The sequence below is a fragment of the Heloderma suspectum genome, chromosome 5, assembly GCF_057233095.1.
Source record: "Heloderma suspectum isolate Gila_16-S chromosome 5, 16-S_ref, whole genome shotgun sequence".
Lineage (NCBI taxonomy): Eukaryota > Metazoa > Chordata > Lepidosauria > Squamata > Helodermatidae > Heloderma > Heloderma suspectum.
In genome coordinates, this window is record NC_139462.1 from 227,179,918 (window position 1) to 227,205,440 (window position 25,523).

General features: G+C 40.0%; 1 protein-coding gene across 3 annotated transcripts in view; it reads left to right on the plus strand.

Annotated features, from left to right (window-relative positions):
* NKTR (natural killer cell triggering receptor) overlaps positions 1-25,523 on the plus strand; it is a 43,689-nt gene that overhangs the window by 14,865 nt on the left and 3,301 nt on the right. For 2 of the 3 annotated variants that reach the window (XM_084859454.1, XM_084859452.1), the window contains 11 exons: positions 275-362; positions 10,281-10,310; positions 11,104-11,249; positions 13,210-13,435; positions 14,414-14,566; positions 17,575-17,662; positions 18,741-18,886; positions 21,017-23,875; positions 24,381-24,476; positions 24,765-24,824; positions 25,250-25,354. In XM_084859454.1, coding sequence (XP_084715580.1) covers positions 319-362; positions 10,281-10,310; positions 11,104-11,249; positions 13,210-13,435; positions 14,414-14,566; positions 17,575-17,662; positions 18,741-18,886; positions 21,017-23,875; positions 24,381-24,476; positions 24,765-24,824; positions 25,250-25,354 — 3,953 coding nt within the window. In that variant the 5' untranslated portion in view covers positions 275-318. The remainder of the gene's footprint in view (positions 1-274; positions 363-10,280; positions 10,311-11,103; positions 11,250-13,209; positions 13,436-14,413; positions 14,567-17,574; positions 17,663-18,740; positions 18,887-21,016; positions 23,876-24,380; positions 24,477-24,764; positions 24,825-25,249; positions 25,355-25,523) is intronic. The other variant, XM_084859453.1, reaches the window with a different exon arrangement.

Here is a 25,523-nt window from a genome sequence, read left to right on the forward strand (position 1 = left end):
AATCTCTTAACAAATCATTTATTACTTTTAAAAATATATATAAAGCTATTATAATGCTTAACATCAACACTGTCGAGTATTCTTTAACGGATGTTACTGATTTGTTGATTGTATAAAACCTGCCTCCACTCTGATTGTGTAGATTACTATTTAAGTTTTCAAGTTTCCCTAGTGAACAGCTGGATAATTCTTCGTTGTTAGTTATTGAGCTTTTTGAAGTACTTAAGTTCAGAGAAACTGACTAACCTGTCTTTTCTTTTCTTTTTTGAAACAGATGAAAACTTTATTCTGAAACATGACAGAGCATTCCTTTTGTCAATGGCAAATAGAGGGAAACATACCAATGGTTCCCAGTTCTTCATGTAAGTAGATGTAATTTGAGAGTTAAGTTTTCTTAAACGGAGAAGCGCTGTTCATGAGAAAGATGGTATTGCTAAAATCAACTGTGAAAGTGTTTGAGAGAAGAAGAAAACTACAAAGGTCTTTTTTACTCTTCTCACAAATTAGAGAAAAATCTTGGATTTTGTAGATATAACGCTTATTCTAAAATAACTGGCTTTGCTCTACATCTTCAGAATATATAATCAATATTTTGAAAAGAGCAAGTTATTCATTTTCATTTTAAAAATCTTACTTCTGAGACAAAAAATGTGTCCCAATTTGGCTTGTGACAATGGAAAAGCCCTTTTCAGAAGTTCTCCTCCATGAATTCAGTATGTGTCCCAGTAACAGTCCCATTGCCATGCCTGGTGGCTTTACCCATTTACCCATCATGCCTTTGGTGAAGTGTGTGTGTGCACATCTGGACACACATAGGCTCCTCTAAATGCGTGGGTGTCAAGGGTGGAGCAGGTGGGACCATTAGGGGTTGGGCCATACGTTTATTGAATGCAAGGAGGGAAAGTTCTGAAGAGGGCTAGAGTCAGTACAAAATATATGGACTTTATCCCAGTTCCCTGACCATCTTGACCAGAGTTAATTTACAAGCAACAGGTAAAATCTATTTTTAGAGTGAGTTTTTCTTTTGATAGGACTTGTTTGGGGTTTGTCATAAAGGTTTCCATATTGCAATATAGTGTACACATTCTAAAAGAGGTTTCTGCACATGTTTTGAATGTCTTGAACTAGTTTTGGACTAATATAGTGAATGGAAAAGTAGTGCACTTCAGGGTTTTTCATTACAAACCCTATTCCAGATTCTTAATTATACTATGAATACTGGATATTTGTTAGGCTGAAGTTGACAAATTGTCTTCTCAGTCATTCTTCTTGATTTTATTAGTGTGTGTTTCAATATGTCCCCTCTTTTCTATCTTTCAAATTTCTTCCATTATTAGCATTTACGAAAACACAAGCTTTATTCACTGTGAATGTGTGTTTGGGAGAAGAGGATCTGTGTTTTTTTGTTTGTATCTTTACACACTGGTGTGTTTTCATAAATTTTTAATAGAATTGCAGTCCAGATTATGCTCTTCAAAAAATTTTGGTAAACTTTGCCATCTTTCTTGATGGATAAGATGAATGGCGCTTCACATGAATGCCTTGTGAAAGAAGTTGCCCAGAAGGACTCAACTCTTTCTGTCTAAAGAGAGATCTCTGCCTTCATCTAATAAGGTTCAGATAAGAGGCATATTTAGGTTATTCCCTAAAGAATGTCCCAAAAATGGAAAGTAAATATAACCACAAGAGGAAAAATTGGGGCTCTGTTTTGCCTCATACTTCATTGTGAAAAGAGATGCATGTTTGTAGTCAATTCAAACAGTTTGACAGAAAGGTGGCTTCTCTTGGAACCTGAGACTGGAATAAATCATATGTTTGGTAGTGAACAAAAGCAGTTTGTTCACTGTCCTTCCTACCTTCTTCCTTGCTCACACGTTTCCATTTTTAAGCTTATCTGAACTAGAGTACATTGACCACTAAAGTACTGATGGGCTCTAAAGTTTCTTTCACATTACGTTGCATTATGTGGATCAGCATTTGATTAATAAGACTATTAGTAGTTTGTCTCTTATAAGCCTCCTTATATCAGAAAAAGCTAATGCCAAGGCGTTTACATAGATAGCTTAATGCTGTTTATATATAGGCTTATACTTCACCTTACTCCAAGAGCTCACTGGGAGGGGAATTTTTTTGTGGACACAGATCCAAACCTCAGATAGATAGATAGATAGATAGATCTCAGTGACTGTCATATTTCTAAAATTCTAAAAGGTTTTCATCCCACTGTGGTAGGAGCAGGTCCAAAACGAATAGTAAAAAAGTTCTACAGTAGATTTCAGTGTGACCAGGTTCTGCCTGATGGAACTGTTTAACTTGTAACTCAAAGGGTAGCAGATTGAGCATGTTTGGGGGCTGTATACTTACCATTTGTATTGGTACTGGAAGGAATTGAGTGGCATAGGTACCATAGGTTTACTGGCAAGGGATGCAGCTCTGTGCACAAAGGCTAGGATGCAGAGCAGCTGCCATATAACTCTTCGATCTCCTACTTCTTTTGGGAGTGCTGGCAGGCTGTTGATTTCAAAGGCAGGAGTTGAGTGCTTTGGAACTGAGCACACTGAAGCCCATGGGGAGCTGTGGAAAAGCAGGCACCGATATATGCAGATGAGGCCTTCTCAAGAAGCCAGTGGCCTGACAAAATCACACTGTATCTGAAGCAACATTGATACCCTGGCCATCAACAGAACATGGTGGATGAGAGTAGGGCTACGCTGAAGCTACATAGCTGCTTTGTGTTCCACGTGCACAGGATTGTGGCCAAAGTTTCTAGCCCCCATGGATGCAGGCGTTGGTTATAATTCAAAGGTGTATGAGCACAACATGCCACAGTTACCTTTATGTTTGCCTCTTGAGGAGCTGCCTAGAGTAAATGTCCAAACAGTATTTTAAGTCCCACCCCAATCTCTTTGTTGTGTGTTCTGATCTCAGCCCATTAATCTGCCCTTTAAACTCAGGAGTTTCTTAAAAAAAATACTCTCTAGCAGTGCTCTCTGGAAACACTCGGAAATAACACGTGTTTCATGTGTTGACACCGCTGATCCATGTGCCTAGAAATAATACCATGATGGCAAAAATGCTAAATAATCTGAAATAAGGATGCAAGAAAAACACCCACATATCGATATGGAAAAACAAATTCTGACTAAGGTTGGAAAACAGGAATTTTGTGCTATTACATGCCATATCCCCAATAAATATAATTTGAGGATATTAATTCTATAATCTGCAATATTCATACAAATCTGCAAATAAAGAAGTTAGCTATGGCCCACCAGCTCAGAGTACTTTTTCCATGATTGGGCCAATTTTTATTCGATGAGTAGTTGATTCTGTACGCTGACATCCATTTTGAATAGTAAGCTTGTGGTAAACATGCGATGAAATACTGCTTCAAAATTCTTTCCTTTTTACCAGGATTAATGTATAGAACACCTTAGGGATATTCAGTTCTAGTTTGCAAGGCAGAATACAAAGGAATGGCTGCATGTGATGAAATGCTAAACACTCATTTAGCATAAGGAGGACGAGCCTAGGCAAGCCTTGGCTTCACGCATTCCCCCATCCACTACCTCCTCCAGTGTGGCGATGTAGAGGAGATCAGAAACTTCCATTTTATATTAGCTGTAGGTTGCTGACTCTGAACCTTCTGTTAACCATGATTTGTGAAAACAAGCCAGCTCCATAAGCTATAGCTTGCAGTTGGTTTGTTTCCATTAACCATAGTTAAGATTAGCTGCACTTTGGGCCAGTTTTGACATAAAGATATTGGAAATGAGCAAGCATGCTGGTGCATGCTGCCTGATCACTTTCTGCCAGCAGGAACAGCTAAACTGCCAGGAAACTGCCATCCATTATTTGGTTGGCATTGTGTCTGAACCGAAATCTTTGGCTTGCTGCTTTCCTAACAAGCCAGTATCATAAGCCATGAATCAGGCCCTTAGGAGAGGAACAAACCAGAGATCCTGGATTTGATGTATTGCTAAACAAATCATGGGTGGAGGTTTCCTTATTCGTTTAGCTGCTCCATCTGGCAAAAGGAGCCAAGCCAAGTGGGAGCAACCAGAAAGGTGCGCTCACACGTGCTCGTTCCCAATAAGTTATGTCCAAACCATTCTCTTATTCTTATGTCCAAACCAGCCCTTTGTCTAGATTCAGTTGACACTGCAAGCTGCACATAATCTAAAATGGAAGCAAAAGCTTCCAAACTCCTTGTGGCCACGCTGGGAGAGTGTGGGGAGCACATGAAACTGAGGCTTGATTATGGCTCTTTCTTGCAATGCTAAATTATGGTTTAGCATTACATCCTAAACAACACAATATCTTTGCTCTATAATATGAAAGATCTATGTAGATGGATACAGGCTGACGCCTGTGTGCACGTACACACATCAGTCTTTACACTGATAACAGAATAGCTGTTTATACCATTTGAGAGAGACTGATGTCGAGATAGAACTTTAAAAGATCATGTCTGTTTTTGTTCTAAAAGACCAAAAAATGAACAAATGTTGGCTGAGGTTCAAAGGGTCACGTGGGGTCTTCTGTGTCTACAATTTTCAAAGTCCCTTACACACCCCTCAGGATCTACTCCTGAAGGCCAGCGGCCCTCCATAGTGGGGTTTGGCACAGGGGGAAGGGGCTGCAGTTGGAACAAAAAATCAGTAGCCTGTCCCCCACAAGTGGCCATTGGGCTGCTGGGTTTCTGGCCAATGTTTATGAAATATTTGGATGTGTTTTAATATCCTAGAGTGGGCAGCAATATTTGAGAACATGCCAGAAAGTACAGGTTTTAAGCATACTGGCCAGGATCCTCGGTGTCATGCAACCAGTTTTCTGTGCCAAGGGGAGGAGAACTCAGGGGAATCTGAAAAATAGTTCTGTGATATGGCTTGAAGGAGGGTTTACAGTTGAAGGGGAGGGGGGATTAGAAAATCCAGCTGGGTGCATGCAAGCCCTTGGGATGCCGAAATGAGACTTTGAGATGCCAGCCAGGTAGCATACAAAGCTGATGGTACTAGCAAAAGAAGGTAAATCATCTGATGTTGCTTGTACCATTAGGCAATGAATTTTGGGCTGTGTAATTATCTCCCCCACGCACGCGCACACAAATATTTAACAGCATACTAAGAATAGGTTTGTTTAAACATGTAACTGGCATGTAAGTAAACCTGCTGAAGTTTTGTTCCTGAACCATTGTAAATAACTGGAAAAGTTATTTCTCTGAAACATGAAAAAAAATCTGATTTCTATATGCCAAAGTTAAAGTAGGGAGACTTTGCCGGGGCAGGGTAGGGGGGTGTTGTTCCACTTTGCTTTTCTATTTCAAGCTATCCTTTGGAGAAACTTCTTCTAAGTGTGAAGGAATGGAAATCAGAAATGGAGCCGGTTCACACGATCAAACAGCCCATGCTGGCTTATTTAAGCCATGGTGGACTGCGGTGAGTGTGTGTGGCTATTTTCGATATTTAACACCTGGCCACGTCTTGTATTGTGTGAACCCAGGGACCTTGGGTTTTGCAATGGTTAAACAACCATGGTCTGCTGGGTTATGCAAGGGTTGATTAACCCTCGGTCCCCAGGTTCTCATGACACAAGCCGTGGCCAGGCATTGAATATTCAGAATTGCCACTGGCATGCACTGCAGGCCACCATGGCTTAAATAAGCAATGGTGATTGGTGGGCTGTTCTGTCATACAAACCAGGCCGTTGTGTATCTGGACCTTCTAGTGCTAGATATTTCAGATGTAGTCCTCCATTTCTTGTAGTGGTTGACTTCAAGGTGGAAAGTCTTCTAATGTGGCTCTTTTCACAACTTTCTATGCACATTATAGGTTAATACCATTAACCTACTTAAGTTGTAAATTGTTTCTTAGTCCCTGAATACAATCCAAAGTCTCTATATAGGCTTCAGTTAAACCTGAATAAGTCTGTTGAATTATCCCAGTGATCAAATGCAAATTAAACTGGCCAGTGTGTGTGTGTGATTTCACACAATACAAGTCGTACAGTAAATGGGAAGGTCAGGAATGCTTACTGATTAGCTTTGGTAAATGGAAAGACTAATAGCACAGCCAGTACTAAATCTTTACAGTGAAGTGCATTCTTGCACTGTCAAAAGTATTGAAACTGCAACATCAGTATAACTACATGGTTTATGACCTTGCATAAGTAGTTATATACTGGCACAAAGTTTTAGGATTGGACCATCAGTTACAGATTTTGTAGCCCAGCATGACCCAGTATGTTAAAATTACGGAGAGTAATACTGCCTGTTTTTGTACAACTAACTTCTGGGTTTGATCTAAATCTCTGGAAATAAAAGTTTACTGCCATTAATATTTTATGTACTATTTGATTTTTTCTGGGAGGGGAGTGAAAAGGACTTTAAAATGAGTGACTTCACAGTTTGTGAAAGTAAGGGCTTCTGTGTTTTTAACGTTATTAGAATATCATCCTTTCACTGGTCTGTCATAAGGAAGTATAATGGCATGATGTCCTGGACAGTACAGATCTACCCTTAGATGTCCAATCACCTAACTGAACTTGACAGATACATAATTTTTCAAGAGGATGTGTACAGTTGCATCCTCTTGAAAAATTATAGGAAAGACTAGCTACCTTGCTAGAGAGTTTTTAACAGAGTGTATTCTTTGTAGTGGCACTTCACTGCATAAGCAGGATATCTCTTTACTGGTATAACTGAACTTGCTGTAACTTTCCAAATATGAACATAAAGAAAATTTAGAGCCCTGTTTTTTTGAAGTGTCTTGGTTTTGCATACACTTTGAAAACTGCATTCACTTGAAAAATATTTTAAATTTGTATTAAATTTAGACTCAGTTTTGCTTGAAATTGTACTACAATTTATTTCTTGCCATTTTTGTGTAAAATTTACAGAAACAGTGTTACATCGTGCGCTCCAAAGGTAATGTCTCATTCCTCTAAGGCTGTGTTCTTTCTCTTCTCTTTCTTTCTGTCTTTCTTGTCCTTTTCTGATCATATGTGCATTAAATCTTGTGGTGTTAAAGTTCTTTTGGGGGTCAGCACCAGCTTTGAGAGAGATGGCTTGTCTTTATGAAATATTATTTTAAATCCATAAATACAGTATAGCTTCATTCTCTTAACTTGGAAAATGTAAGGTGCTATTTCATGATACAGTATTGAACATTATCAATCACTTGTAGAAGACTAGTTTCCTGGGAGAAGAGCTCTCTCAAGGGCTCTAGAAGCAGTATTTTGTAAACAACTCTTCTCTTCATTAGGAAAAAATTATACTTAACAACTATGAAAAAGTGAGGGATTGGTAGATCTCCAGCTTGTGTTCTTCCTGCAGTTGTGCAACACATTTCCTATGGAAGATATATTAGTTGTCTAGATACCTACCACCTTGTTTAACATTATTCAAACATAAAGTTTCATGTTTATTGGAGTATCTAAAACATGGGGGTGGGTGGGAGACACAGTTTAAAAAGAACTTGTTGCTTCAGCTGTTCAAAGGTACAATGTATTTTCTGAAAATGTTTTTAGATTTGTATGACTGAGTAATGAAAGTATACTGAAGTGTCTTAAGTATTAAAAGTGTAAGTGGAAAATACTATATTATGGAGAGATTTCCAAAGTGGGCAAGTTAATAGGCAGTCTTCCATTTGGAAGCTGATAGTAGTTGGAGTTGCTCTTGACTTGGTTTACTTTCTGGCAACTTTTTTTAGGAATCTTAAGGTTTTCTCTTCAGTACCTTCAGTTATCCAAAGTGTGCAGATTGCTTTACAGTAAATTCATTCAAACTCATTCATCCTCACAACATCCTGCTGGATTGGTCTCATTTCATAGATAAGGGCACTGAGGCTGAGGGGCATGCCAGAAGCCACCCTGTGTATCCATGGCAAAATTTGAACTTCAGGGTCCAAGTCCCAGTACTGCAACTTTGGAAACACTAGTGAAATACCCATTTTACTAAAGACCAGTTCACACATTATCTTAGTGGGAAGTTGGCTATATGTTGCCCATGTAGTCAGGCCCAACAGTAACCACAGCAGGATAGTTGTTTAACTGGCCCCAAGAGCCAGCTGCCAGCTAGGTAATGCTTGGTTACATGTTCTTTCCTTCATTTGTAAATATTATTTGGTGTGTGAAGCACATAAGCATGTTCTTAATTTTCACTGTACTGTGTGTGTATTTCAGTGAACATTAAGCATATACCTCAAGTGTGATGCTGCCTAGTCTTTCAAAACATGTAATGAGATGCAGCGTGTTTGCCTCCCAGTGTTAACTTTGTGCAGCACAAAATGTTCTGACCTAATTTCACTGGGGACATAATAAACAGGCTTCCACATTTTCACTCACTGTGTCAGGTGTGCCACTGGCAAGCCGATGAGCCCAGTGCTCTTCCCAACCTTGGCACTACAGAGGTGGCTGGGGAATGTCTTGGCAATTGCACAGAATCCCTGCCCGCTTTCCAGCTCCGAGGCTGGGAGTGGCTTGGCCAACACATTGCCAGGGTACTTCAGTCGCTGAGGTGATGCAGGGCCAAACCAGCAAGTCTTCCACCACCCTTCCTTATATTCTAGAGCGGGGGGCGGGGGGGTGGCTTCCTTGTCCACTGCTTGGCCACAGTGCCTGAAGCACCTTGGCCATGCTGTGGCCAGATGGGCAAGCTCCACACCTCCCTTTCCTGTTGAAAAATTAGGCAGGGGGCTTTTATGGCTGCCGCTTTTGGCTTGTCTACCAAGGCTGGCCAAAAACTGGAATCCCCAGCAATAAACCTGATGATTTATAGGAATCTTATTTACAGTAATATATGATTTACCTAGGAGAACAGGGCATACGTTAAGTAGGAACAGGAGGAAGACTCATAATCGCAATGATAAACTTTGCAGCAATTCTTGTTCTTTTGCTACAGAAGTACTCTCTGTGTGGTATGAGGAAGACACATGGGTTATACTTGGGTTGTAATTTTTTTCTTAAAATCTGTGGTTCCATTCTCCTCTAGAGTTCTATCATTACACTACATTATTGACAGATAGCTGCCTATATAGCTGTTGGGTTATATGACTGAAAAGAGCTCAGTAGTGATTGGTATCATCTTTGGATGAATAAAATTTCAGATGTAGTAGTTACCTCTTGTTGCCATGAATTTAAAGAGAGAACCTCATTAGACAGACATTTGGAGGAATAATTTGGAATTTTCCAACTGAAGTGCATACTTTTTTAAGCTTAGAGTACAATTAATTGACTGGATTTTCATGCAGGTCCTGTTGTGATTTCAGCACAGCCTTTTTACAAATTAGTTTGGAAGTGGTTTTGATATTTCTAAAGTACCCTCACATGCATGCATGCGCGCATGCACACACACTCTGGTATTTGCAAGAAGTTCCAGTTCTTCCAGAGGGTGAATTCAATTTTTTAAAAAACTCAGCCTTTAAATAGGTTCTGAAAGATAAACCAAAACTTCAGAGGTTTAAGTGTAGGCTGTACATATTGCCATTGTGTTGCAGAATAGAGTCAAATAATGCAAAGGAATGACTATGGCTGCAATTCTATGCACACATTAAGAAAGCCCCATTGAATTTGATGGGACTTCTGAGTAGACATGTATAAGATTGCATTGTAAGCATATATTATGTTTGATGGTCCAGATGTTTTAACTGCTACTTTTCTATAGCAGTGGCTATAGACCAGTCTCTGATGAAATGGTTTGGAGTTGATTTGCAGACATAGAAGAATTGTGCAGGTCCAGTTGGTTTGCAGAAAATGATTTTTTGCCTTTTTGTGTCCTAATAGATTTGACTATTAAGAGTTGTGTAGTGTACAGTAGTAATCATAGACTAGTAGGGTTGGAAGGGGCCTACAAGGCCATCGAGTCCAACCCCCAATATTAGCAGCACCCAGTTTATTGTGACACTTAAGTGTTATTGCCAAGAACCAGATTGCATTTCTGCATAGTGGACCAGTGCAAATCTCCTTGCAATAGCTGAAATGTGCACATCCACAATGTTCCAGTTCTGGCCCCCGTGATGCTAAGATCTATTTATGTGCGCTGCATTCATTTCCTCTGAATCAGAGGAAGAACTGAAATGTGGCATTACATTGTAATGTTCACTACTAAAAATATGATATAGTCCCTGCATTAGTATGAATCTAAGGTTTGTATACAAATTTAACTTTTCTGTTTTTTTCTTCCCTTTTTTGTTATATGTGCCATTCTGCCTTTTATCTCCTCATCTGAACACCTGATTTCCCCCCCCCAAAAAAATCATCTCATGTATGTTGGTGTTAAACAGAACTACAAAACCTGCTCCCCATCTTGATGGGTAAGACAAGTTTTTGTTTATATTCTTTCACACTAGAAAGATTCCAGGAGAGAGAATCTCTCCTGGGCATGCCTTCTTAAGAGCAGATGTGGCTGAGAATTTGAACTTAAACTTTGGAGACCTAGGTTCAAATCCTTGCTAGGCCATGACTCTCCATGTGACCTGTGACCTGTCACACTCCTTAAATTATGTCACAGGGTGATTATAAGGATGGGGGCAGGGGGGTTGAAAGAGTAGGATGACTGTGTATGCTGCCCTGAGATCCCAGTAGGATGGACACAATAAGCAAATAGTAAAGAAAGTGAATGCAAGAGTCATTTTTGTCCCATTAATTTTAGAGTACTACGTGTAAGAGATTCCCAATGCTTTTTGCCTGTGGTGAGTGTAGTAGGCCTACTTTTTAACAGTGAAAGTAGATGCCCTTAAACTGAAACATCTTAAATATCAAGCTTTTTTCAGAATTTCTGAAACAAACTACATCTGTAAACCAAAGAAACATAACTTCCTTTCAAAAGGCCCTTATTTCTTTTTCACTCTTATAATCACAGGTGTGTATAATTAAAATTATATAATGTGCAACTCCATATGCATCTTAGGTAAAATGTAGTCTGATATTCTCAGGAAGCTTTAACCCTGCATTTATACAAAAGTGTGAAAATATTCTTAATCCAACCTTTAAAAAAAAGAGTTGATTTTTTTCTGTGTAAGAATTACATTTTTTGCAAGACGTCACTCCAAGCAGCTCCTGCTTCTATATAAACCAGTGTACTGTTTGCATCTTATATTTCTGCAGCGTACATGTTGTCTTTGGACTGGTTATTTCTGGTTTTGAAGTAATAGAACAAATAGAAAATCTGAAAACTGATACTGCCAGTAGGCCTTATGCAGATGTGCGAGTTATTGACTGTGGGGTGCTTGTTACAAAATCGGCAAAGGATGGTAAGCTATTACATTCTTGCTTGAGCTGGATGAGAAAAGCTCATAATTTGTGCTAGTTCTAGAAATTGTGTAGGATTTAATTTGAATTAGAATTCTGGAAACCGCTTTTTCATGCACTTTGAATATGCTTCCATTTTGTAGCATACTAAGTTTGGCCACATTCTGTCACTATATTTGAGGGAACGTGTTCTCATGCCAAATATATAACAAAAATTTGTTGCAGAATAGTTGTCTGTAATAATTGTAGGATGACCTAGAAATACCAAACATCTATTGCCTTATTACATTATTTTGAAATGCTTAAATTACAAGAGGGATCAATGGATTACTGTCCATTTCCTAAGTTTTGATTCCTGTAAAAATAGTCCATTTTGCATTTTCATGACAGAACTGTCTACATAGAATTCATTTGGTCTATAAAGATAATGCATCTGTTGGTACCATACTCTTCATTATGTTGCTTCAAGATAGAATGGTTCATTAGTTTTACTCGTTATAAAGGCGTGATCCATCCCCATGTGGGTGCAGCTTTATTGGAGCTCTTTTCCTTCCCCCTCTTCCTCCCCAGCCTCAAAATGCACCACAGCACACCAGCCATTATTACCATCAGAGTAACTTGTCAGCCAGGGTCCTCGGGAGAAGAGCGAGGCTGGGTACAATGCGGGCTCATGCTGCCTTCCCATTGGAAGCAGTGGTTAGAGCAGTGTGTGTGTGCCTGGCTGAGGGCCGCCCATGGACAGCTTGGGAAGGAAGAGGACTTCATTGAGTCATTTTAAATGCTATCCTGTGGGCACTGTTGCACCAACAGCTGCGGTTAGACTGTGCCCCCTGTCATATATATTACACACACATGCCCTCAACAGTTGGCACTTGGAACCTTATGTAAAAATCATAAAAGTTGTATGATATCCGTTTTGATGCCATCTTTAAGAAAGCAAAATGAAAGGCTAAAGAAAAAGAGAAACTAACTTTGGGAATCAAGCACGGATCTTCAAGAAGCCCTTAGAGGAAAGAAGCCTTCAGGACTATTAAAAAGTGACAGAATAATTAAGATAGATACCTGGCAGGAGCAGCAATGACAGTGAGATGCTGATACAACAAAATCCCAGTTAGTTGCTGACAGGCCTGGTTCGCATATAACATTAACCCATGGTATGGGTTGTTGAATTCTGAGTTGTCATGTGAATGTGGCCGTATTAACAAATGGTTAACCACGAACAACCCAGCAAGAGAACCTCTGGTATTTGTTGTTGGCTTGTGAATTTGAGGTTTTTTAAACCGTAAGTTATCATTGCATGCAAATGCAGAACTGTAAGTTGTTCCTGGGTTGTTCACCAGGCTACAGAGGTGGTGGGCAAGAGCGGTCAAAAATGCAGCTGCTGTACAATACCGCACAGCAAAGGCATTTGGGATACAGGGAGGGAGCGAGTAAAGGGGGAGGGAAGCAAAACTACCTAGGGACTGAGAAAACAAACCATGGTTTGTTCAGTCATCTGTAAGACAAGCCTGAATGGGGCAGCAATCCATGGGCTAAATAAAACATGGTTTAGCATTATGTGTGAACCAGGCCAAAGAACCAACAGGGTGAGTTTCTATAAATGGCTTTGGTTGTTTTCCTAGGGCAAATAGCAATTATTTAGTGTCAGATTTAATGGCTATGGTTATTTAATGCCAAATTATTCATTTAGGTATTTACATCTGCCCAATGTTGTAGACAGATCCAGTAGTAGCTTAGTCAGTAATTCAAAGTAAGTTGCCACACTATCTGAAATATTAACAAAAATGTGCGTAATAGTCTATTTAAAATTATTTTTAGGCCACCTTTATGGGTAGATACCTCTCGAACCTTCTATAATCATGATCTCAGGCAATTCATTATATTTGTGATTGTATCCATGCTGAATGCCAGTCTGTTTACTTTCTAGAGGTAATAATAAAAATGTATAACTTTATTCCTAAGTTTTGGAGAAGAAGAGAAAAGTGTCTACTCACTCAGACGTTTCAGATACCTCCACCAGCAGCTCATCTACTTCATCAGAATCCTCCTCTGACAGTGAATCTGAAAATGAGAGAAGTAGAAAAAGGAAACGCAAGAGGAGAACTAAAGCTAAACAATCAAGGAAACGAAGAAGGGAAGAAAGAAAAAAAGAGGAGCCCAAGAATAAACGGACATCAGGCCAGAGAAGGTATCTAATGAATTATCATAAAAAGGGATGAGGAAGCCTTTTTGATTGCTGTTGGATTGAGGAACAAGCTTTTTTAAAGTGCCAAGCCAATTAAGCTAAAGCTCATCACAGCGAAAGAGCCCTATTGAATCAGTGGAATCTCCAAGCGTGCATGCTGAGGATTGTAGAAATGACAAATAGGCCTCCATGTTGCTTTCAGAACACTTGTAATTCTGCTCTCCTTTCCTTTGAAAAATTGATGTGACATATATTTACACACCAAGGAATAGAAGCTGATAGCCTGCAGACCAGCTTTAATCATATGAATATTTGTAGAATTGAATTGTGTTGACTTTTGGAAGTTTAGGGTGCAATTCTATCGGGATAGGTGGCTGCCTCCAAACTTAGAGGCGACCGCCTATCCAATGCAGGGCAGGAGAAGCGTGGAGGGGATTGTCCTTCAGCCCCCCTGCATTTGCGGCTAGAAAGCCGATTTCAGCTGTCTAGCCGCAGGAAGGCAGAGAGGGGAAAGCGGTTGCCGGACAACACATAGGATGTGTCGTACTGGCATTTCCGCCTTCCCCACCTAAGAACACCCCATTTTCACTGCTCTGTGCTCCTCTTCTGAGCATGGGGCCGTTCTGAGCTGCCTGCGAGGCAGCACAGGAGGGGAGGGAGGTCAGTTCTCAGGGAACTGACCTCAGAGCGTGGGCTCCGAGGTCGGTTCCCAGAAACCAACGTATCCAGTGGCCATCTAGCCACTGACTAGCAGCCATAGGATTGCTCCCTTAGGAAGTGAAAGTTTATTTATCAAAGTCGGGGGATTGATTTATCAATAGGTTATTAAATTTGGGAGGAAAACCTTGTGATGCTAAGAAGGCTTAATCTAGAAATTTGTCAAACTACTGAATTTTCACTGTGTAGATGTTTTCACTTGGGTTTTCAAAGTGCAAAGTAGTTCTGCTAGGGTGCCCTAAAAATTTCTCTTTTTCCTTCCAGCCACTCCGACAGAAGTGAAGCAAATGAAAAATCAGTGGATTTGAATGTGAAAAGGGACAAACCTGTTGTCCGTCCTGAAGAAATTCCTCCAGTGCCTGAAAACAGATTTTTGCTTAGAAGAGATGCACCGGTTGTAAAAACAGAACCTGAGCCGTATGCAGCAAACTTTTCTTCTCTCTTTTTATGTGTATTCCTCCTTTGTGGGAATAGTTCTTTACAGTGATCCTTGAGCCAATTGTTTATTTCCAACCATGGGGTCAGTTGTGGATCCTCATGACTTGCAATACCTAAATAGCAAGGACATAATTTACACATTTATATTTCTCATGGTTGCCTACTGATACTATCCTATGGGTGAAAAATTGTATTTTACATTTAGGAGCTGATGTTATCTGGTAATGGAAGAAAGTTGCATCTAGCCAGGTATCTTGTCTCCAACAATGGCATGTACCAAATGCCTTTTTAAAAAATGAGCAAGGCAGTCATGAAGTACTGTATTCTGTTCTTAGGTAGGTTTAGATACATTTTCAACATAAACTATAGTCATGGTAACTTCTGCTACGACCAAGAATGTTTTGAGTCATTTTAGGGCCCCATTTATTCCCCACATACCTTGTGACACATATGCAGTGAACAGGAAAGAAACCCTGCACACTCTTTTTAGTTCTGTGGTTTCAGGAATAGAGATTTAAAAATTTCCAGAAATTTTGAAGCCATGAGGAAAAAAACAGGTTTTTCCCTAAGGGGGGTTTTGGGGAAAAAAACAAATGTTGGGGAAAAATGAAAAAAAAAGCAATATTTACTTTTTTAAGCACTTTATACAGATCTAAAGTCACTATGTTGCTTTAGGACAGCCTTCCGCAACTTGGTGCCCTTTAGCTACTTTGGACTTCAGCTCCCATCAGCCTCAGGAACCATGGCTAATGGTCAGAAATACTGGGCATTGTAGTCCAAAACATCTGGCGGGCACCAGGTTGAGGAAGACGACTTTAGGAACATAAAGCAGCCTTTATGTTCCTAAAGTTTGATTAAGTATAATTTGATTATTGTCTGAATAAAATATATTTTCAAATTTAATATACCAAACATGATAATTTTAAGAGCAACCCAAGTTATACATAACATATTTTAGGTTCCTATTTTATGTCTGACCAGAGGGAACTTCAGCAAATAGTCCCTGAAACATCTGAATCATCCCAGAAGCAAGAAGAACTGGAGGCAGAGGAAGACTGATGTACAGCATCTGTTCTTGTTTGTAAGGAGGCTTAGGGAAATTCCTAAACCTGTTCCTATTTGTGGGGTGGAACTTAGGGAAGTCTGATCTGAAGGAAGAGCTATCAAGATTTTATTTAGCTGGGAAGGACTCAGCTTAGGAATGGTAAGCAACCATATTTAATTGAAGAACCTTTAAGCAATCTTAGGCTAATATTTGAAAGGTGACAGTGTATTCACTTTTGTAACTAATTTCCATTAACATCTTATTTTTTGTTCATTTTGTAAGGTGGTCTCTACTGGTAGTGTCAATCCCATGCCTGCGCCATAGGAACCAGGCTACTGAGTTTCCTTTAGGTAGAAAGGGTTTCTTCAGCAGTTAAAAGGTTTTATAGTTGAGGCAGCATTCCCTAGTGGTGTGATTTAATTGAGAACTTTATTAAACTGTAGCAGTGAGTTCTATAAACCCAAGCCTCAAATTTTTTTTATTTTTAAGGTGGGATCACCTACGTGCTGGTGACAGTGGCAGGGTAACCTACAGTGTTTTTTTTCACATGTGGGTTTTAGAGTAGAACTACATTAATTGACTGCTAAGGCATCTAACCAAAACAAGCTCAGAAACACAGGACTCTATAGAACAAAACCAAAACTGTAAAGAATGCACATTTTCTTCTGTATTAGGATACCATGACTACTCATATGTTGGGAAACAGCATGACATGGAGCATCCCTAAAAGTCTATTGGTAAAATATCAATTTGATCAGTAATTTTAATAAGGAATGGAAGAAATAACAATGCTGTGAATCTTACAGAGAGGATTTTTTTAAAGCATTTTCCTCCATGGCTTCATTATTTCCAGACACTTTAGATCTCTGTCTTTCTATAAAAGTCTTATTACATAGTTTTTAGAAATCATGGTGGGGGGGATAAAGGCTAGTTAACAATATATGAATACTTTGTTTTAAATTCTAAAAAAAAATCTTAATCTAAAGCTGTTCAATTTTTCGGAAAAAAATAAAACTGGTCTTTGGGAGAAAAAATGGGGCGGGGGGGCAGTTTTCCCCTCAAAATTTTCCGTGTTTTTTTCTGGGCCTTCACATCTCTAGTCAGGATAGTTTCATATCTGTTGTAGTTACTCTGATCCTTAGGGCATGTGAAGTGAACACACAACCCCTCCCAAATTCATCTCTTGGTGCTTAACTTAATTTGGGGCAAATTCTAACGAGGCACAAGTTTTGTTCCACCGAAAGTATGATACAGGGATGATACCTTCAAAGCCTTTTCGAATTTTAGTTATAGTTCTCCATATATATTGTTACTGACATCAAAAGATCATAGAAAACTGATAGGGGCGGGGGAGCCCTTGAGTTCATGGCACTTTTATCTAGAGGCAGCTGACCAGGGTATCACTCCAGTTCACAGGAAGTGATATTGTACATACTAGAAATTTCTACCTTCTCCCTCAGGGAATGCCACCCACCATAATGTTAACAACCATCCTTAAGGAGAAGCTTGTTTCCTATTCAGCACCTTTTTGGAGTTATTTCAGAAAGAACCTGGAATTTACTCAGTTCCCTTAAAGAGGCTTCTTCCTTTGGGGCATATCAGCCAAACCTTTGATGTCCTGTTCATGGGGTCCATCTTAGAGGGCAGATGGAGGAAGGAGTCTACAGTGTGCAATACCACACCCCACCCAGGAGCTTTACAGCTTTTTTTATCTTGGGTGAAAGTTCTGTAACTCATGGAAGGGGAACTTGAAAGTTCTAAAGTGTGGTGTGTGCTATCCCATACACCCCCCACTTGGATAACAGCAGAGATGTGGGGGAGGTGGGTGCCTGTGTTTATCATTTGCTTAGTCTAGTCATACTTAACATTTTGACTGCAAGAAACAGATTCATATTTTTACAGCACTGTTTTCCTTTTACCTGCATCATTCTTAATATTTAAGGAAGCCTCTTGATGTAGCACCAGTTTTGACAGACCAGAAGCCCTCAGTATCTAAATCTGGAAGAAAAATCAGAGGGAGAGGCACAATAGTATGTTTTTTATATATATTTTTCCTTCAAAATTTGAAAATGAAATGAGGATTTTATTTTAACCAACACTGAAATGCTGTGTTTTGCTTGCTTGGCCTGTCTATCAAAAGAATCACAATTTACTGGGATTCCTGCTTCTCCTTAGACATTTGGTGGGGGGAGGGGGGGCAGTCTTTTTTTAATCATGAGAATATCAGATGTGCTTGTGATAGGTTTGAGGTAGTTTGTGCATACTCACAGGAAAGAAGATGCACCCGGCCTATTCCTGTCAGCTTATTAGATAGGTAGAAAGAGTGCAGATGAAATTAATGGGAACTAGAAATTGGTGACACTGGAAAGGAGCTGTATATGTTAAACGTTTTTGGTCTTTTATGATAGATCTGCACCTACAAAACACAACATAAGCAGATGTACACAATTCTTGGCATGAGCACTAGCAATGTAAAGAAAGAGAATTGACACCTTCACTTAATACCACAAGCAGGCTTTTCAGGTGCACACTTATCAGGCCTGGGTTTTGAGAGAAAAAGCAAAATAAAGATTTTATATGTCTAGATCATGCTTTCTGGGCTAAATAGGCTTCTCTTAATGGAGACAGGGATGTGGAGTAGGGTTGTTTATAAAATGGCTGACTTAAAGAGGCAGAGAAAGAATGAAAAACAGACAGCAAATGAAAAATATATTTAAGTGTATGGCATTATTTACTTGCAGCTAAAAACGTTTGTGTGGCAAAGAATAGACACACAAAGTGATTTTATAAGAACAATGTGGATATAAATTTGAACAGCCTGCGAGGCAGCGTGTCAGTTCGAAATTGATGCAGGGACTTACCTTTTGGTGGGTTATATGTTCTCCTGAGTTATGCGAGGTTATGTGCTTGGGTTACCTCTTCCTTCAGAGTAGTTCTTCTGGATTGCAAAATTTGTGGCTCTGAAAGTAATTTCCCAGTTTAGGTGTAATATATGTCCAGCATGCAGTTGCCCCTGAATTCTTTAAAATCATAGGTGAGGTTTCTTAGGTGGTGTGCATGCACTCGTGTTATGGATTTTGTGTAATATTATACTGTTGTTTTTTCCAGCGATACCATACACCACCTCATTCTCGCTCATGTTCAGAATCTGATAATGATGGAAGCAGTGAAACTCCCCCACACTGGAAAGAAGAAATGCAGCGATTAAGAGTCTACAGGCCACCCAGTGGAGAAAAATGGAGTAAAGGGGACAAGTAAGACTTTGTTGAGAATAAACAAAGGAATAAATTACACCTGAACTGCAAAATGGCAAATAGGTTGGATATGAGCGTGCAAGAAAAAATAAAGGTGGTGGTAACTGCAGATCATATAAGGAAGGCATGGGCAGACTTCAGGCCTGCAGGATTTACTTCAGTTTTTACTAGCACCCAGAGCTCCATCAACCAGAGCCTGGTGCAAAAGCCATATACACTTAAAATAGACACTTTATAGAATGCAAGTAAGTAAGATTCCATGGAACTAATTTTGGAGAAAAACGCAATGGACATTTCAGAAGCAACATTTCCGTTCCATTTTAGAATGGTTTTTAACCTGTGCAAGTACTACTTTACAGTCAAGGTTGATAAAAAGCAATTTAAAAAAAAAATTATTTGAAATCAGATTTTGAAATTTTCTTAAAATAGTTAAAAAAAAAAAAAAGTATCTACGTCAAAGATATAATCACGAATACTAATTATACAGCTTCTAATTATATTATATGAATATGTTAACAGCAATTTTTGGAGATGAGAGATAACCTGATCATTCCTCTTCTGCACTGCAGGTGGTGTACAGAAGTGCATGCTTGCTCTCGCTCTCTCAAGGCCTTGCCCCTCTCTAAGTGCAAAGCTAGAGGAGGTCAATGAACAGAGTATTTGGGGAGATGGAATAGATCTGAACAAGGAGGAGAAGTCTGGATATAAATGCAAGGGATAGGTGAGGGGAATAGAAAGTGAAACCAAAAGTGAACAGAACATTTTCATGCAGTCCTGACTCCTGAGGAAACATCTGCTGCATGTATCCCCCTCTGCGTACCTACCTTCTAATGAAACCTACATCTCTGAATATGTGTTCAGATTATATTAAACAATAATGTACTTCTACTAAAAAAGATGACTAAATAGAATCTTCCTCACTAGTGATTTAAACTGATTTAAATCATTCTCCTGCAGAAAAGCGATTTAAACTATGATTTAAATCAGTTTGGTTTAAATCAAATCATCCCTGTTTACAATGCAGTCCTCAAAATGCTTTAATGCACAGGGAGTTTCTGCATGAAAATTTAACAAAACAATTTATAAACATATCACACTGTGTTCCATGGAGCATGCCAAGACCAGCTCAACAAGATGAAACTTCATACAAAGCATCCCAATAGGCTTTCTCTATCCACACAGCCCCAATCTCCCACTTGTACCATTCTAAAATTAAAGCATCTTACCAAGTGCAACAAAACACATCTAAGCCTCAGTTGCCACAGATGCCATTTATCGGGGGTGGGCAGAATCTAGATCTGGATCTGCTGTTAGATCTCTGGGTGATCTCTGGTAGATCTGCAAGGGTTTCTGAATTTAACAATAGCAGCTGCAAAGTGAACCCCCTTTAAATGAATACTGCTGAAATGAAGAAAGCTTGAGGTCAGCAGTGGATTTTGGGGTAGAACAACTGAGTTCCATTCAAATTCTCATACTCAAAACGAATTCCTGGGCTCAGAATACTTTAATTCCCCTCCCCAGCTGTTGTCATCCATGATGAACAGCCAACAGATCCTTTTAACTTACTTTCTCTAACGGTTAGAGTTTTGCAGCTGTGGGATAGCTTTCAAAATTATTTCTGTGGGTGCGTGTTCACGCAGAAACTATTTTATCTATATGGTGGTCCATATAAGATGCCCTGAGGATAACTTCCTGAATATTGAGATCAAATCGTTGGATCATCTTTGAGCAATTTATTTGGCTAACCCATTCAAAAGGTTTCGGCTGTGTGTAACAATTGTCCATCCTGTGGACACATAATGCTGTATGGAATCTGGCTCCAAGACCCTTTGAGGCACATGAATTTTCTGTATAGCCTCTGTTTATCCACTCAGATGTAGATCTGTCATTTAGATTCTCTGTATCTGAGGCAGAGAAATGAGTCTAATTACATGTGACATTTGCTTTTTAGGAAAATACCTGTGCAAACCCAGTACTTCAAAGCATCTTCCAGATAATTCAGCTGTTAATCAGTTCTTCAGGGCCCTGCTGCATGGCTCCTGAAACCCACATTCCCTCTCTGGAGAGCTATTAAAATAAAGCAAGAAAACGTAAAGGGGTGCCCAGTCATTTTATTTGTTTGTTTCTTAGGTTGAGTGAACCAGGAAGGTGGGATGAAAGAAGTCTGTCCCAGAGGTCAAGGTCTTGGTCGCATAATGGCTATTCAGATCTAAGTAGTGCAAAATATGTTGGCCACCACAAAAAACACCGGAAAGAAAAAAGGGCAAAGCACAAAAAGAAGACCAAAAAGCAAAAACACATCAAGAAGCACAAGCAAATTAAAAAAAGGAGATTATCATCCTCAACAGAGATAGAATCTCCTCGTTCTTCAACTAGAAGGACAAAGTCACCTTCCAATCACGATAGGGTGTCTCGCTCTTCCTCACTGACTTCTAGGGATGACTCTTCTAGACGGGGCTGGTCTAAATCTGAGAGAGATAAGCAGAGCTCATTATCTCTATCAAGCAGAGACTCTCGGTCATATTACAGGTCCAGGTCTAGATCCAGATCTTATTCCAGAAGAAGTTCTAGATCAAGGATTGCTTATAAGTCTTCTCGCTCTAGGAGCCGATCAAGATCTAGCTCCACCTCCAAGCATCTGAAGATGGTATCCAGTTCACCCAAAAATGTCACATCTCATTTAAATGAGCACAAACCGGTTAAGGTAGAACCTGTAAGAACAGCATTACCTCAGAACGATCAAGTTGTGATACAGCCTGTTGTTGCTGAAAGCATTCCAGTTATACCCCTCAGTGACAGTCCACCACCTTCTAGATGGAAACCTGGGCAAAAGCCATGGAAGCCATCCTATGAGCGAATTCAGGAAATGAAAGCAAAGACCACTCACTTAATACCTACTCAGACTACTTACAGTTTAGTAAGTGTCAAAAATGACCCTGGCTCATCCTCTTCATACCATAAGCGACGAAAGAGTTCTGATAGTGACCAGAGCGGTTATTCTAAAAATCAGAGTGACAGAAGTTCAGGCAGTTGGCGAAGGTCTAGGAGCAGGACATCTAGAAGTAGATCCTATTCAAAGTCTTACTCAAGATCAAGAAGTCCATCCAGTTCAAGATCTCGATCTCGATCAACAGTCAGATCCCGTTCAGCAAATAAATTCCCCACTGACCGGTCATGCTACAGCGGGTCATCATCTTATTTTTCTCTAAGTGAGGATGACCAACAGAAAAGCAAAATGAAATCTGAATCCAGAGAGAGAAATTTACAGTTGTCAAAGAAAAGACAAAGTAGTTCTGAAAGTACACTTCCGTATGTGAAAGATGTGACTTCTCAGAAGCGCAGAGAGAGTGCAAGTAGATCCTCTTTGGACTTCTCCACAGATAGTGAGCAGCTGGCTAAACCACAGCCAGTCCAAGAACAAGGGCAGTCACTGCCAGAAAAAGGTAATCGGAAACAAAATAAAAGCAGTTCAGCTTGTGATGGGTATGAAGAGAAGCCTAGGTCTGAGTGGAGTAGGGACCGTTCCAAAAAAAAAGCTTTGAAGGAGAAATCTGAGTCTCCAAGGACTGGTCGGAAAGCAAGGAAAGTGCAAGCTGGGAGCAAGTGTGGCTCTGAATCAAATTCAGAAAAGGGTAGAGACAGAAACAGTAAAGATTCAAGGTTGTCTTCTAGTAAGGAAGAAGGTGAAGCCACATCGGACTCAGACACGGATCTCAGCCTTGCCAAATGTAAGACAAAATTAGATTCCTCCTCAGGTGTACTAAAGGCAAACAAACAGTCATCCCTTTCTGAGACAGAGAGCTCCCATTCCAATTCAGGTGCTAAGGGAAAATCAAGAAAGCAAAAGCATGGTTCCAAAAAGAACCTCAAAAAAGCACATTCCAAAAAAGCTAAAGAAAAATCCAAGGGTAAAAAAGAGAAGAAGCATAAGGCTCAAAAAACAAAGGAAACATTTCTTTGGCAGCCTCCACTGGAGTTTGGTGAGGAAGAGGAAGAGGAAGAAGGCACTGCTGTAAAGCCAGGAGCCAATGATGAGAAGGGCAAGCAAGTCACCACTGATGTTAAACGTAAAAATCAGGATCCTGAAAATAAAATGGTCAAAGACCAAACAAGGGATGATGAAAAGCTCCATGAAGACAATATGCTATCAGATGAAACTGTAAGTCATGAATCACCTGCTAACCAACTTAGTAAAGGTAATGGGGAGCAGACTACTTCTGCCCGTGCTTTAAATGTAGATGGAAATGTGGAGGTTTCGGAAAGTGCTGATTCTGCCAAGGTGAATAATGGAAGTGAGGTGGATGTTACCCAGATGGCTGATATGGAGATCTGTACTCCAGATCACAATTCACCTGTAAAGGTAGGTGTAGAACTTTCTCCATTAAGTCTGAAGGTGAACTTCCAGGACATTAAAGTTAGTAAAAACACAGATGTTCGAAGTAACTCTGAAGGAGAGACTGTAAAACAAGGAATCAATACTAGAGAATTGACTGGTATCAAAGAAGGCAGCAGAGAAAGAGACAAACAAAGACCTAAACCGACCACAACAGTAGCTGCTGTGGAAAGTGTGCTGAAAACTGAAACAGCAGAAAATGCCCAGAGTAGCATAATGGATAATAAATGGAAACCATTACAGGGTGTAGGAAATTTACAGATTGCAGCTGCAGCCGCTGCTAGCAGTTCCTTAGAAGCTAAAAATGTGGCCTCATCGGAATCAAAACCACAAGGTTTAAGGATCGAAATTAAAAGTAAAAACAAAATTAGACCAGGCTCTCTGTTTGATGAAGTAAGAAAGACGGCCCGGCTTAATCGAAGACCAAGGAACTGTGAGAGCTCTAGTGAGGAGGATTCTCCCACACGAGAGAACAGCCAGTCCAGGAGCCGCAGCCGGTCACGGAGCAAATCAGATCCTAAATCCAGGCACAGAACAAGATCCCTTTCCTATAGTCACTCAAGAAGTCGGTCAAGAAGCTCCACTTCTTCATACAGGTGGGTAAAATTTGCTTGTTTTACAAATAGGCAGTGCTTTTTCAGAAAAGCATTGCGCTGGCCATGTTCCTCGTGTTCCATGTTCCTCGTGTTTATTATGATTTATATTCTGACTTTCAGGATATAAATCCTTCCAAGTCAGCTTACAAATAACACGCAGATACATTAATAAAATACCATAAACAATATTAAAACAGAGCAGTTCATCCTTCCCAAAGGGCACTTGGTGGTAATAGCCCTGTGGTGAGAAGGGGGGGCACTTCAGCTGGAGCAGGCTCAGAGGTGGCCCCTGCCTGTTTACTGCAATCCTCAGAGGGCAATTGTTGGGGGGAGAATATGCATGAGGTGGTCATCTTTGCCTGTCTTCCTTGCTCCCTCTCCTTTGATTTTCTCTTAATGCTAGCTAGCCACTTTGTCGCTAGTTGGCTCTAAAAATCTTAAAACAACACCTGTGAATGTTCCTTAATTAGCATCACTTTTCAACACATGTACTTTAAATTTATAGGTCACGGAGCTACACACGAAGCCGGAGCAGAGGATGGTACAGCAGAGGCCGCTCAAGAAGTCGAAGTAGTTCCTACCATAGTGGCAGGAGTCATAGGTAAGTACCCATTGAAGAGTGGATAGTACTGGAGATAAGGGTGGGAAATTCACTGCAAATTGTGAGAGTTATAGTTGAAATCTGCTCCAAGCCTAGGTTGGCTCTGGGAAGCTCTGAAGATTTAATGACCATTTGCTATCTAAAGACATTTGTCACTTCAGGGAATAATTGTAACTCTCTAAAGCCAAATAAATAAAATACTAGGAATTTCTTTTTTGCAGATTAAAAAAGAGCACTTACGCAGCATAACTGTAGGGATGATTGTGTCATTCTTTTCTTGTTTACTAGTCGCACCTATAGTAGAAGTCGGTCCAGAAGCAGTTCGTATGATCACCGTAGTCGATCAAGGTACGCTAAGGATACCATTTTTTAAAAGCGAGTGTAGTTTATATAATGTATTTGTAGTATCAACATTTAAGTAATACACTGATGATGTTTTTGTGGCTGTGGTTTTTGTGGTTTCCAGGCAATCTGGAATTTAACAGATTTCTTTGATAGTGCTTTGTTCAGACATACTGGCACATGCCACTTGATTGCTCCCAGTTGGCTCCTCCTGCTGGTGGGAGGGAATAAACAAGCCAGAAGTTATGTGACTGTGGTTTAGTGTGAAATCCGAACTGAGCTGAGACATTGGCTGAAGGAGCTTTCAGCTCACAGAGGGTTGAGTAGGGTAATCTGGCCTTCCAACTCCAAACAGTTCCCCACTCCTGATTTAGGGAAATAAAATTCATTGTTAAAGCAAATAATCAGTTACATTTTTTCTCCCATAAAAGCAGGTCCTATACCTATGACAGTTACTACAGCAGGAGTCGCAGTCGAAGTAGAAGCAAAAGGAGCGACAGTTACCACAGATCTCGCAGTTATGACAGACGGTCCAGGTATGCGAGTTTCATTAGCTGGACTGTTATTTGGGACCTCAGCCTTCTCCGGCCTGGTGCCCTTCAGATGTTTGGAATTCGTATCAGATCCGGCAAGCATTTCCAGCGGTCAGGGATGGTAGGAGTTGCAGTCCAAAACATCTGGAGGGCACCAGAAGACTGCTCTAGA